This window comes from Pteronotus mesoamericanus, unplaced genomic scaffold (genome assembly GCF_021234165.1).
Source record: "Pteronotus mesoamericanus isolate MK-2021 breed Mesoamerican mustached bat unplaced genomic scaffold, CSHL_Meso_final scaffold_54, whole genome shotgun sequence".
Lineage (NCBI taxonomy): Eukaryota > Metazoa > Chordata > Mammalia > Chiroptera > Mormoopidae > Pteronotus > Pteronotus mesoamericanus.
The window spans coordinates 3395692-3411091 of NW_026555321.1; the positions used below are offsets into that span (position 1 = coordinate 3395692).

General features: G+C 40.0%; 1 protein-coding gene across 2 annotated transcripts in view; it reads right to left on the reverse strand.

The window, feature by feature from the left end:
• The window catches only part of STAC (SH3 and cysteine rich domain), a 115324-nt gene extending 100819 nt beyond the window's left edge, over positions 1 to 14505 (reverse strand). For both annotated transcript variants that reach the window (XM_054595143.1, XM_054595142.1), the window contains exon 1: positions 14326 to 14505. In XM_054595143.1, coding sequence (XP_054451118.1) covers positions 14326 to 14436 — 111 coding nt within the window. In that variant the 5' untranslated portion in view covers positions 14437 to 14505. The remainder of the gene's footprint in view (positions 1 to 14325) is intronic.
• Between the last annotated feature and the right edge of the window lie 895 nt (positions 14506 to 15400).

Sequence of the window (15400 nt, forward strand, 5' to 3'; positions counted from 1 at the left end):
AGAAAGGGCTCTGCCATGAAGCTAGATGGCTTGACACTTTGCTCTTGGCTCCCGATATACAAGTTTAAAATATCTCCTATCTTCAACTCCAAGATGTATTACAAATTAGAGTACCAGGTTTTTAACTTCCTGCTGTTTACAAAAGTCACCTTATGGACAGTTTACGGTAGGAACTTTGCCAAAATAATTCTAACCACAAGAACAAACAAATTCCATATGAAACAATGTGTATTGCTTTCTGAGACAAGTTCATAAAATCCATAAAATTCTAGAGCGCTGGGATCACCAGGACCAGGGTGAAGTTATTCCTTCTGGAAGAAAGGCCACCAACAGGCGGTAAGGATCTGCACATCTGAGAGGCTGCAGCCAGCTGAGTTGTGGTTTCACATGAAGCCTCCTGCCTTTACATCATGTCCTTTTTCATATTCATCAGAAGAACCATATACTGCATGTTTTACCACATTTTGCCATGTATAATGCACTCTCATGTATAATGCGCAGCTGTGTTGTCTTACGCGCATTATACATGGGATCATTATACCCATGGTGTGTAATCATTATACCCATGGATAATGCACATCCTTATTTTCCCTCAAGAATTAGGGCAAAAAGTACAGTAGAATACTGCAAAATACAGTAATTTTGTAAGCTGGATGTTTGTTTCCTTTTGTACCCTCTCCCCTTATTGTATTGTCCAACTTGTTCATGGACATGTCACTTATTGGCGACAGGCTATCTACTAAGCAGAAGTGATAGTTAGAAAAACATTCACTCCCTACAAATGTTATCTGGAAAGTCATCTCCATTGGAGATGATCACCAGCAAACTGATCAACATATTAAGCGTCCAGTAAAAATGTATTAATGAAACAAATGAAACCAGCAACTTCGGCTTAATCCTTTTGCCTTTTAAATAAGAATTAAGGAATAGCAAACCTATCAGGAAAACTCAACAGCTGACGTGTAAAACATGCAGCCAAGAACTAGGAAATGTAAACAAAAAGTGTGATAAATCACTAGCAGACAAATTACTAAGTAAAAATCAAAGCAAAAACATAAAAAGACTAAAAAACCAAAAATCCTCTATTTACTTCCCTGTAATTGTCATTAGACTCAGTTTCTATTTTGTTTCTATTTAAGGAACGTGAAATTCCAACTAGTTGGATGGTTTATTTTCCAATACAAAAGCAAATTACAAGGATTACATTATAAGCCTCAAAGTCGCTTGCAGAGAGGGATGGTCTTTGTGTAGGGAGAGTTAGAAAAACGTTGGAATCATCCAGCAGTAGGAAGTTACCAGTACAAGGGGAAAAAAACTACAACATGCAAAAAGTTCAGTAACTTGTGTTTAAAATGGCGATTCTGAGTAATCAAGGAAAGGAAATTACAAAACAATGTAATTGCTTTGAACTTTACAAAGCATTTGCAGTTCTATTATATATGAATGAAATTCCATGTAGCATATTCTGCTTTTGAAAGCAGGAAAATATAAACCAAATATAGGAAAATTTGCAGGTAAAATTCCCAACAGGGAAATCAATGCTTGGAACATAAAAAGACATGTTCTCTGTACTCAGAAAGGCTTGACTGCCCAGGGTGACTCCTTCCTAGGGCATCCTTGCCTGACAAGGTTTCCCTGGACTTCTTTGTGATGAAAAGAACTCATTTTCCCCAAAATATGGAACTCCAAGAAAATGTTTCTGGAAGGAAAGTAGTAACTAACTTTGCATTAGTTATAATGTGTTATCGGAAAATTATTTTAGCAATTTTCAACCATGAACCTCATTTAAAAGATTCATTGCATTGGTACCATGTGATTTTTTTTTTTGCTATTTTTCCAAGAAACTTCATTTCAAATTTCTTAATGAAACTCAGTAGGAAAATATCGTTCAATGAACAGAGATCCAATTTATAACTGACTATTTTTATGTATATCCAAGTCATATATACCCCACTTAATGAAACTTTGGTTCACTGTCTGCTGTAAAGGTACAGTTAAAAGAAATCAGTTTAAAAATTTCATTAAGCTTATTCAATTCCAGGGTGGGGACTTCCATTGTGCTTGCAGAAAAAAAAAATTAATCAGGGGAGGAGGAAACAAATCTCTGCCAAAACTATAATCTGGGAGCTTTTTCTATTATAGAAATAATAACCATCATTTAATAGAAAGACTCCGGACTGAAGGAAATTATTCCAATCCAAGGTCGTTCTCCTTGACCCTCACCAGGTTTTAAATTTGGAGAAGAGATGGCCTATGCTTATGTAAGCCAAAAATAAAAATATTTTCTTCTTGGATGGTCCTTGTTGTCATCTTCTTGCCGCATAAGGAGATATGAATGCACGTCACTGTGACTCACAACCCATCCTTCTAACTACGGGTTGGTGCCCTGACAATCTACAACGACCAAACAACGTAGCAGAGAACAGCTTCAGTACAGGAGGATGATCATGGTCTGAATTCTTGATGACTTTGTTTCTACCTCATTCCATCTGGCTTCTTATTTTCTTTACTGCTAACATTGACTCTTACACTCTCGTGCCTTCTTACCTCACCCTTTGAAATTTCCCTGTTTCCTTGTTTCTCTCATCTTACTATTCAATCATTCTGGCCATTGACTCTCACCGTACCATCTCTGGCCAGTTAAGGGCCCCTCCTGGTCAAAGCCAGCGTCCACCCTTTATGCAGCCTCTGGGAGGAGGCTCTCTGCAAAAGAACCGGGCACTTGTACTTGTTTTTGAAAGTCCTCTCACACACACTCTCTTCCCTTCCTTCTCATTTCCCCTCTGTCATTTTTTTATGACTGAATAGTTACCCTCCCTTTAGGCTCTCTCTACAACAATCCCATCCTTCACTTCACTATTACAACTTCAATGGCTCCTCTTATTCTCACCAGTGGAAATGTAAGCACTGCTGTTTAACTCTCCTGGTGCCAAATCCGGACCTAAAGGAACTAATGTTATGTAAACGTACAGAGCTTCGGGAAGGGGTGTTCACAGGACAGAGGCACCTAGGACTCCTGCCGGAGAGCGATGATGCATTGAGGCAGGAGGAAGGTCCCAGGGCTCTCCTTGAATTGCTCATCCAGAGAGGGTACAAGGATGTATATGAAATGGACAATTTTCTGGCAAAATAGAAGTTAACCAACCTGACTTAAGCAAACCTAGAAAAAAAATAGAATAAAAAAGTGCAAAATTTTCAAAATTTATTTTAAACTAGGCACTAGGTGTAGTTATTATTGACAGTCTTTTTTAAACATTCATAGAAGATATGGGTTCTATAAACTGTTCCACAGAGAAAAGGAAAACAAAAACATCCATAGAATATTCCTAAATCATTTTCTTAAAAACTGGTATATCCTTAAAAATAAAATCTGACCGAGGATACAAAGTTACAGTCATAGACCAATCTCCTTATGTATATAGATATACAAATAACAAAGTATTGGCAATCAAAACCCAGCAGTTTATTAAAAGAAAATCCCGATGGCCAACTAGGACCTTTTCCAGGAATGTAAGAAGAGTTTAATATTAGACTATCTATTAATGTAATCCATCACATACTAAGGCCAAAGCAACCCCCCAATCGCGTGATTACCTTCATACTTGCCAAAAAGTCATTTGAAACAATTCCACATCCATTCCTGATGGAAATTCTTAGTAAGCTAAGAACATTATCCTTCTATCACCCAAGAAGGACTGTCTCAATTTAATTGTAGCATGAGTGGGAAGCCTGGATTTTGTGTAAAAAGGGGGTCTTAAGGAATGATTTCATTCCAAATGTATTTGTCTTGAAGCTAAAATTTTAAAGCACCGCCTTATGTTTCTCGGGCTGAGTGTCTAACCCTGCAGTGGTTTCCAGAGTGACTTGAAATGGAATAGAGCTGAGACCCCTCCTTAGCGCCAGCACTGCACAGCGTACACCTATAGACAATGTACACTTTCGGCAAAACAGCGGTGGCATTTAAATTAACTCAGGCACCAGTTCAATACCTCCACTAATACTTAACCATATTTTGGAAAATTTTAATATAATATACCCTTGTCCCTACTTACCCTGTTCCTCCCCCACTCCCCCCCCCCAAAAAAAAAGGGGAGAGTGAGAGAAGCAAAATTATTATTATAGATCTTATGATAATCTAATAGCTAACATTTATAACAATCTAATAGCACCTATGTACCAGGTGCTATGGTAAGCACTTAGCACACGCTAATTACTTTAACCCTAATGACAATGTGTCAGAAGGCCTTATTATGCTCACTTTACTGAAAGAATAGTGGCGCTCAGGCAAGTAAAGGACAGAGGACTTGTTAAGTGGCATCCCAAAGTGGAATTTAACTACGCCTGTGTCTGACTCAGAGCCCATGCTCTGAACTAGAGAGCAACACTGCATTTCTTTACTAATGAATAAGAAGTGTGATCTAAAGTGTCTTAGATTACAAAATTAATATAAAGCAAATTTTCTATGTCAGCTATAACCAGTTAGAAAAGAGAAGAGATGGTTCTTAAGAGTAACCCAGAATATAAAATACCCAGGAAGGAGCTAACAGAGAATTAGGCAGGAATTATTTGAAGAAAATTCTCAAGCATTTATGAATGGCATAAAAGACATTTCAGTAACTAATGAAAGATAGATACTATGTTCTTGGATGGGAAATCCCATTATTTGTAAAGAGACCACTAAAATTATCTTAAAAGTTTGATGCAATTACTTTTAAAATATTATGTTTATAACTTGATGGAAAGACAGAAAGATGAGTGCAGCTAAATAAATAAACAATAAAACTCCCAGGAAGGAACTTGTATTGTCAATTATGCCTCTTATAAAGCTACAATAATTAAAACACAATAGTAATGCAAAAGTATAGTGATAAAGTTAAAATCATTAGAATATAACAGATGACTCTAAAAGACCTAGTACATATTACCATTTATAACATAATAAATGTAACATTTCAAGTAAGTGAAAAAGAGAATAAATTGTTCAACAAATGATTTTAGAAATACTTATTAACCATTTGGAAAAAATAGATTTGTGATCTCTTTTTTAAATATGTGATACCATTCCAGATGGATTAAAATGATAAAAATAAAAAATATATATTAAGGATCTAGAAAAACATATTGGTTAATATTTCATTTGTTCCCAGGGTGGGGAAGACCTTTCTAAATATAAATAGAAAGAAGAAACCATAGCTGAATACATTTGTGACATTTAATAACATTAAAAAATATCTTCTATGTTGAAAATGTAATAACATTGAAAACAAATTTTAATTTGGGAAACTGTTAGCAACATATGTGAAAGATCATGGTTTTAATATTTATAAAAGATCCTAAAAAATCAATAGGAAATGGATGAATGTTCTATTAAAATATACAAGAGCATGAATAGATAATTCATAAAAGAAAAAGGACAAATAATTTGAAAAATATGAAAAACAGTTCTCTTTAGTGAATAAATGTCATGAAAACAATAAGCAAATTCAATACATCTTTGTCCTTCAAATTTGCTGACTTAACTGACTATCATACTTCAACTCAATAAAAAACAAAACTAAACAAAACAAAAAACAATTAAAAATGGGCAAAGGCCTTGAATGGGCAGTTCTCCAAAGAAGATAAACGAATGGCTGATAAACACAAGAAAGAATACTCATCACTAATTCTTAGGGTAAATGCAAATCAAAATCTAAATGAGATATCATTTCACACCCATTAGGATCTAAAAATTAGAAAACAGTAAGTGTTGGTGAGGATGCAGAGAAGCTGAAACACTTTTGAAATGCTGGTGGGAATCTAAAATGGGGTCCCCATTGTGAAAAACAGTATGATGAGTCCTGAAAAAATTAAACATAGAATTACCATATAATCCAATAATCCCATTTTCTGCTATACACCTCCCCCCTCAAAATGAAAGCAGACGCTTGAACAGACACTTATACACTCAAGTTCATAGCAGTATTCATAATAGCCAAATGGTGGAAGCTACCCAAATGCCCATTAACAGATGAGTGGGTAAACACAAGGTGCTATATATCAGTACCTACAGCAAATACTACTCAGCCTTACAAGAGAAGGAAGTTTGAACACATAACACAACATGGATGGCTGTTGAAGACGTATGCTAAGCGAAATAAGCCAGTTCCAGAGGGACAAATACAATACGCTTCCTCTCCCATGAGGTATCGAGAGTTAGTCAGATTCACAGAGACAGCAAACAGTGGTGGCGGCCAGGGCCTTGGGTGGGGGGAGGAGGCTACTGTTGAATGGGGACAGAGTTTCAGTCTGGGAGGAAGTTCTGGGGACAGATGGCGCTGAGGACTGCATACAGTGGGAATGTATTTGATGCCACAGAACTGTATGCTTCAAAATGGTTAAAACGGTATGTTCTACACTGACTATATTTTACCACAAATAAAAATAAGTGAAGGGGAGCTGGAAATGGACGCCTGCATGGATGGGAGGTCTGCAAAGGCAGGAAAGAATGAACTAGACACAGGCTTCTCGCCCACTCAGGTAGACAGCAAAGAAATCTCAGCATAGGTAGAAAATAATAAATAAATGAATTAATAAATTCCCTGGGAATTCACAATTACAGACCTGCCTTCTCATAGAGTTGGGGCTCAACGTTTGATATGGGAAGCCTCCCCCCAATGCAAAAGTAACAGAATTGGGTTCTCAGCTAATGAGACACTTGGCAGAAGAAAACACTGTGGGGTGGAATATGTTATTGGAAAAACTTATAGTATAAACATGTCCATTCACTCCAAGTGGATTTATGGATTTATTGCAACATCAATCAAAATCCTAGCAGGCATTTTTTTTTTTTTGGAAATGGAGTAGCTGATTCTAAAATGCACATAGAAATGCCAAGGGCCCAAAATAATCAAAACAGTTTTGAAAAAGCAAGGCAAAACTGGAAGACTTAATCTACCAGATATCAAAACTTTTTCATAAAGCCCCTCCATTGAAGACAGAGCGATACGGGTACAAGGATAGACTGACCAATGGGGCACTATAGAAGCCACCACATAAACCGGATACCTAGTCTCCTGATTTATGGCAGAGTTGGTCAGTAATTAATCTTGACCCCTACCGAACACCATACCAAGAAACCAATTCCAAGTGGATTATAGAACTATGTGTAAAATGCAAAACGAAAACATGTCTAGGGAATAATATAGGAGAATACCTTCATATCTTTGGGGTAGGCAAATGTTTCATAAGCAGAACACAAAAGCATTTACGGTCCTAAGGGAGGGCATTGTGGAACTGACTGCATTAGATTAACATTTAGGTTGAGAAGAGAGAGGTGAGCCACAGAAGATATTTGCGATACATTTCTCTCCCAAAGCAGCTGTATTCAAAATATGTAAAGGATTCTTACAAACTAAGAAGAGAAACAGTTCTTAATAAAAAAAATAGACAAAAGACTTGAACAACTACTTTATGAAAGAGGATATTAAAATGACAATAAGCATAAAAGTGGATACACTCATTAGTCACTGGAGAACTACAAATTAAAACCACAGTGCGCTACCACTAATCACCTGCAACACTGGCTAAAATGAGAAAGACAGATGATGCCAAGTGTTGGTAGGATGAAGAGAAGATGGAACTTTTATATATTGCTGGTGGGGCTATGAATTGGTACAGCTATTTCAGAAAGTGGGCAGTATCTACTAAAGCTAAGTGTGTGTATATATATATATATATATATATATATATATATATATATCCTATAGCCCTGTAATGTTGCTCTGATGTTTACACTCAACAGAAGTACTTTATATGTGCCACAAAGGATATGTATGTACAAGAATGTTCACAGCAGTACTGTTTATAGCAGCCAAAACCAAGGAAAAAATCCAATTAACTATCATCAGAATAGTGGATAAATAAGTTCAGGCCTATGCATACAGTGTAATACTATGCAGCAATGAAAATGTAAACTATTGCTACGTGTAATATCATAGATGAATCTCACAGCATAAAGCTAAGTGAAATAAGTCAGGCATAAAAGTATACAAGCTGTATGATTCCATTTCTATAAAGTTCAAAAATAAGCAAAATTAATTGACATTGTCAGAATTCAGGATGTTGTTACCTTTGGAAGGTAGTAATAGAAGGGGTATGAGGGAGATCTGGGGTGTTGGTAACATTCTATTTCTTTTTTTAATTAAATAATTTTCTGTTGGTATTACCTTACAGTTGTCCCATTTTTTTCCCCTCTTTGCCCTCCTACGCCCGTCCCATCCTCTGCTCCTGCAGTCATTTCCCACACTGTTGTCCATGTCTGTGGGTCATTCACATGTGTTCTTTGTCTAGTCTCTTTTCCTTCTTTCCTCTTTTACCCGCCTCGCCCCTCTCCTCTGGTCTGCTCCATGTTTCCATGCCCGTGGTTCTATTTTATTCATTAGTTTATTTTTTCATTAGATTCCTCTTATAGGTGAGATCATATGGTATTTCTTGATTTATGTGGTAGTTCTACACAGCAGGAGTTTGTTTTTAAAAAACTCATTACGCTCTAATCTATAATGTATGGAACTTCTGGTATGATGTCATAGTTCAATAAAAAGTTTACTAAGAAAGAAAAGCTATGGTAGAATCTTTCTTGAGGGCACTGTGTCAATGAGAATAAAAGACCTTACAGGTTTTTACATCCAGACCTAGTTATTCTACTTCCCATGACAGTATGCAGAAATATATAAAAATGTTGAATGTGCATGTTAATATTTTTCAATGTGTGAAAGCTGAGAAAGAACCTAAATATGCAATCAAGAGAGACTGATGAAATAGATGTGGTATAACAATGAAATAGCATATTATGCTGTCTTTAATATTAATATTATTGATTATTTAAGGGTACAGCAAAACTGTTTATGTATAACATTAGGTTAAAAAAAGTACACTGAGTATTTGTGTATACACTATTCTAATTCTGTTACAAGTGTATGTGTGTGTAAAAGTAGAAATGTATACAAAGGAACTGTGGCAAAAATTTTAACCATCTTTATGATTGGTGGTTGTGTGATAAATTTTTCTGTATATTTTAATGTGTTTTCCAGTGTTCTCCATTCAACACTTGTTATTTTTATAATCATGAAGGTAACTTAGTAAGATACAGTCATCCTTGTAAACCCAAATATCTGAGTAAAACCTAAGATTCTTTGGCCATGTGGTCAACAACAGCAGGTCACATTTGCCAGAGCCATTTCTTTGGATTGAAGTACAAATAGGAAATAAAGAAGAGACAGTAAATACAAATTATTCCTTCAAGTACCTAGGTTGGGAGGGAAAGGATCTTGCTTCATTTGACACTCTATGTTTCTCAAACTTGGCTGCAAAATGAAATCACTAAGAAAGTTTTTAGAAAAATACTGATGTCTAAGAACCTCATTCAGTGATTTCAATTTAGCAGGAATGGCCTATGGCCTGGACTCCCCAGGTGATATGAATGCAAAGCCAAGGTTACATTTTATTTCACCTTCTCTCCCGAGTAGAAGTTAAATTTCTTATGAATAGTACTGTGTATGTGTATGTATGCGTGTGTGTGTGTGTGTGTGTGTGTGTGTGTATACATATATATGTACGGGATGTCCTGGGCACAAAATAGGCATTCAATAAATAGTTTGATGTCACAGAAACCCTTCCGGGAGCTGCAAGGCATGACTTCATGGTTAGGGATTTCTTCTCCCTAGCCTGAAGAGTGGTCCAGGTCCAGAGAGGACCATCCTGGAATGAGGGGGCACCTTGGTCTATCACCCTTTCAAAATTGAAGTCACATGTTGGTGAGTCTGTGGCTTATCTTCTTGGGCATGCAAAATAGCTAAGGTGAAATCTCACAGCATAACTAAAATTCCGAAGGGAGGAAAACTCAGTTATATTATTGAAATATCAGTTTTGATTACTGAAATTCTTCCAATGATGACATTTGGAGTTGGCTAGTGACAGAAATCATCTAATTTGAAGGAGGAAGACCATATAAACAATGTTTTAAGTTTACATATGCTAACAACATATTAGATGCTTTATATATTCTCAGGCCTTGCAAAAAAAATCATGCCAGTTTGACATTTGTATCTCCATTCTAGAGATTCAGAAACTGAAGCTCAAAATGGTTAGGCAACTTGCCCACAGTCACAAAGGTGCCAACTGATGAGCAGAGATTTGAATTCTTGTCTATTTGACCTCAAAACCTACAATCCCTTCATATTACCATAATGTGACCTAGGGTCTTATAAGTGTTGGCAAAAGGTATCCATAGCAAAAATTCATATTAGACAGTAGCGAGATTTCTAGGTTGTCAATAAGTCAGTAGGAGAGAAGACATTTATTGAATTAAAGGATGCTGAAATGTGAATTTTTTCTCAGTATTCAATATTCTCTGTCAAGCACTTTGAAAATAAATTAGGTTGTGGTTTTTCTGGAATAGTTAGTGGAAAGATAGAGGGCTGAGGTTCATCAATAGCTCTCAAACTCTTTCAACTCAACAAATTTTATGAAAAAGAAAATCATATAAACTACATTACCACTTGTGTTTACAGGAACTTGCTCTGAGGAAATTGTACTGGGGTATCCAAAGTTCAAGACAGGGTTCTTAATGTATTGCCAGTAACTGGCTGTGTAATCCTAGGCAAATCACCACCTCGCTCTGGGCCTGGATTTATTCAAGAGAATAACAGGATATATTTAAATAAATTTTGAAGGCTATAAACACTTTATTGATCTGATATAAGCTAATGCTCCATTCCCCAGATGATGCACATATGCATGTACTTGCACAATTTGGAACGTTCTGGTTGTTCATGCGTCTTCCAAAGACCATTCATGAACCTCCAAAGAATATACTAACCCTTGATTTAAACACCTGGAATATGTGATAACGGGATTGTACTCATATTTACAAAATGATCCTTTACCTCTTAGAGATGCGACCTGAAATAGTTATGGATGAAATAATTTGATTTCTGGAATTTGCTTTAAAATGATCCAGTGTTTGCAGGGAAAGGTAATAGATGAAACATGATGGTTCATGAATTGATAATTAATGAAGCCAGGTGAGTAGGGTCATGACATTTCTTCATACTGTTTTCTCTACTTTTGTTTATGTTGAAATTCACCTCCATAAAGTAAATTTACACAGTAAAAATTGTCTATAATTTAAAAATACTGGAATAGCTGATCTTTAGTGTTTCAAATTCTGATAGTCCATGATTTAGCATTCCAAGGAATTTGCAAAGAAATGTACTTCTGGACTCATTTTATGGGCTCAGGGCATTGAATCAGCATCGTTTCTCTTCTAATGAGCCCTCTGGACTAAAGGGTTTGTGGGGCCCCACTTTCCAGATGATTCTGTGATATTCCCATCAAGTATCTCCATAAATATACTTTCGGGGAAAGGGCAGCAAAACCAAAAGCAAAGAAACTGGACAAGAATTGGTCTTTAATTATTTCATATGATAATGTAGCTCAGTTCATTTTCAAATATTTCTTAAGAAGAGAAGACCAAAATAACTGTTGTAAATAACTTTTAGTGGCACGTAAAATACTTGGTTAGGATGTTAGGTGGAAGGAGGGATGTAAAGCAATACAAAAGCATGAGAGGCAGTTGTGCTGTGGTTGAGAACTCACACTCCAGAACAAGGCCACCTGGGTCCCTGTCCTCGCTGTGTCACTCAACTAACTCTGCTCTTGGGTAAGTCACCTAACCTTTCTGAGCTCCGCTTCCCTATCCATAAAGTGGAAATAACAGCGCCATCACCCTCATAGGGAAATAGTGAAGCGACAAGTTGTGCCTGCCATGTAGCAAGCATTCAGTAGATGCTCACCATTGTTCTCGCAGTTGTATAAATAGAAAATAGATGAAAAAAAAGGCATAAGGTATAGGACGAATATTATCAGTAGCTGCCTGCAGATTGTGACCAATGGGTGTTTTTTTTCCTCTTTATTTTGTTCGGACTTTTCAAATTTTTACAGAAAGTATTTGTTGTTCTTATAGTCAGAGAAAAAAACATGTTATTAAAAAGGTATTTAAAAAGTGTGTCTTGAGAAGGTTTAATGCTCATGCTTGTCCCACATGTATTTGGACAAACAGACCACTTTAAAGGAGTTAGATAGGATGATCACTAATGTCTTGCTCACCCTTTCCTCACCAGCGCCTCATCTGTAGGAAGATTCTTGTTAATGCCAACGAGCCTTCAAATGTGGCGTTCCTGGCGTAGAGTGAACAGAGCCTTCCTCTGCCCCCCTCTCTCGCCATCCTGCCTCCTTCTGGTACATTCCTCCACACCAGAAGTTAGCCTATGGGAGGGGCGCGGACCCGTTGGAGAATATCACACGTGCTATGCCAAGAAAAATTCATTCAGGCACACTATTTCATATTCAGTTTCCTGGGGTTCATGTCATCCCGTGCCCGACCCCTGACCGAATGCATAGCCCATTACTATGGATTAAGAGCACCTAAGTCAACGCGAGCAAATTTAGGAATGTATAAACACACTTCAGGCGTGTTTGAGAAAAACTGACGTGTACAAATCTGAAACCATAAGCCAGATAAATTGGTGGGTAATTACGGGTCTTACATAGGTAATTTCTGCGTTGCCAAATAATTTACATTAGGATATCTATAAATAGCAAACCCATGTGGTGTGCTTGAATCACGCCGCTGTATATCCAAACGCTAAGCCCTTTCCAGAACGCACCTACTGCAGAGCAACAGGCCCAGTTCAAAAAGTTTAATACCAGCCTCACTCTTGAGTTTGGCTCCATTCATTTATATAATACCATTCTGGACGACCTTTGAAGTGGCCGCTAAGTCATGTCACTCAGGTGACTGACGGTCAAGGGTGGACAGCAACTTCTGGTCAGAGGAAAGGTGGTCTGTGTGTATAGGCTGTTGGGGCTGCTTTGGAGCGGACTGTCTGTGGTGAGACAGATGCCAACTCCTTTTCTCAGGCAGGAAGAGGATAAACATTGATCTCTGAGGCTATCCTAGGGTGGACTTCTGGTCGCCTCACGCGTTCCTCACAAGGACTGGAAAGTGAGGCTTTTGCCCTTCTTTCCAACTGAGACTTAGAAATGTTGACACGCATGTCCTAGGTCAAACACTTACCAGAAAAACATTAAATTACAGTTAAAATAATGCAAAGCTGCCTGCCTTGGATAACTATCTAACTTCTGGAGGCTGGGATAGATACAGTGCCTGGTGTCACTTAAACTAGGAGGCCCTCAGCTTTGGTTTGGCTCCTGCTGACGTGTCAGTGGCTTCCAGGGGTGTGTGGGAAGGGAGACAGGGAGGGGACCTTTCTTTGCCCCATCTGTCCTGCTCTCCAAACTGGCACCACTCTGTCCTTCACTCTTAGGCAGGAACTTCCCTCTCACCCAAAAGATGCTGGGGACACTCGCGAGGAGATCTGTGTAAAGAGCCAGGAACCTTGTACTTTTAAAAAAGCCGTATAACTACAAACTCCATCTCACAATTTTCACTCCAAATGGCATCTCCCTGCCAGCAGCGGCTTTTCACTTGATCCTCGTCCAAGATTTCCAACCATGTGCCTGGCACCCTCGAGAGTTTCCGAGTAACAGCGACAGGCGAGGTGCTGCGGGACCGCTTGAGTGTATGTGTGTGTGTGTGTGTGTGTGTGTGTGTGTGTGTGTGTGTCTTGAGTGTGTGTGTGTGTGTGTCTTGAGTGTGTGTGTGTGTGTGTGAGAGAGAGTGTGTGTGTGTGTGTGTGTGTGTGTGTGTGAGTGTAACTCTCATTTAAGCAAATGAAAGTTCTCGGAGTATATTAACTTCCACCAGACAGGCATCCACTGTCCCGCGATCGCGGCATTGCCCTCCACCTCATTTTTCTGCAATAAAGGGTATGATAAGTTACGGATGAGCCCTGTGAAGCAAAGGGTCTCTGAGACCCTTGGGGCACAGACCACTCTTTTCTGGCCGGAATATGCCCTCTACGAGTCTGGGCACAAAGAGGCAAAGAACAACCAAGCCACCATCCCCCAAGAAAGCGATCGATCTGTGGACCCAGAGTCCAGGTGAATTGCGTGTGCTCGCGGGGTGGAAGCCCCCCGAAGCCTTGGGTGTGTAGGGGCGAGACGGCTGGGTCCGTTCACAGGGACGTGGTCCAGCACTGTGCGCAGAGAGTCAGCCGGACATTCCAGTCTCAAGGGACGATCAGTCCTTGAACCCTGGTCACTTAGGGGCACGTCTCGGCCTCTCGCGCCAACGTCAGTTCAGAGGAAACAAAGGTGGACAGAGAAGAGAAAGAGAGAGAAAAAAAGGAGAGTTTTGTGTTCCCTTGGGGCAAGTGTGCGCCGTACCTTGGATTCCTGGCTGCTGGTGGATGCAGGAGAGGGTGGCTGCTCGGAGCTCGCTGCCTCCTTGGACAGCCCGTCCACACCGTCCTCGCGGGCGCCGCTTGGAGGGATCATCCTGGCGGCGCGGGAACGGTGTTGGGCTCCCGGAGGAACAGCCAGGCTCGCCTTCCTCCGGCGCGCCCTCTCGGCTCTGCCGTGCGCTGGGTCGCTTAGCTGCGGGTCCCGGGGACTCCCATCCTCGCCGAGGCGCCCACGAGCCCTCCGCCGGCCTCACCCCGCCCCGGCCCTGCCCACCGCCCCGGAACTCCTGGGGGTAGAGGAGAGCGCGCCCCGCCCCGCCGCGCCCGCCGCCACCTAGCTGGCGAACGAACAGTCGTGACTGCCACCGGGCAGCGGTTGAACGGGCTCAGGCTCGGGCTTGCTCGCCCTGGAGAAGCGGGAGGCGGGGAGGCGGCTCCGGGCGGGGCTGCGCGGCCAATGCTGGGGTAGTGAGGGCAGGCAGAGGCCGCGCAGGAGGGAGGCAATGCTGGGGGCTGGGTGCGCCCCGCCCCGCCCCGCCCCGCCCCGCACCAGGTCGGGGTGAATTTTTAGAAGAGGTAGTAAAAATTCAGACCCAACCCCGAATGAATAGAAAACCCGTGCATGATTCAGCCAGGAGGAACCACCTGCAACAACTCCCTCATTTCTCACCCTAAGCAACAGCGGCTCCAAGGGAGGCAGTGACTTAGCTTAAGTTATTTATAGGGTTCAGTGACGAAGATCAGGAATCAAAGCTGGGGTTCCCCCTATTCAGCTTTGGACTAAAGCAGAGAAACAATGCAAGGCGCTTGTGCCCTCACTTTGTTGTGCTTTTTCGTGCTCATCCCTTTACAGTTTTCATCTTATTGAATCCTCAGGACCAGACTGTTGGACTGGGTCCGAGCACTTCCATTTTACAAAAGAGACCGCTGGAGGTTTTAGGGAGGCTAAGCAATTTGCTTTAAGTCGCTGAACTATACATGGTAGGGCTGGAATGGGAACCCATTTTGGCTTCAAAAATCCATGCTTTTTGGACTGTGGAGCTTCAAATCTAGGCCAG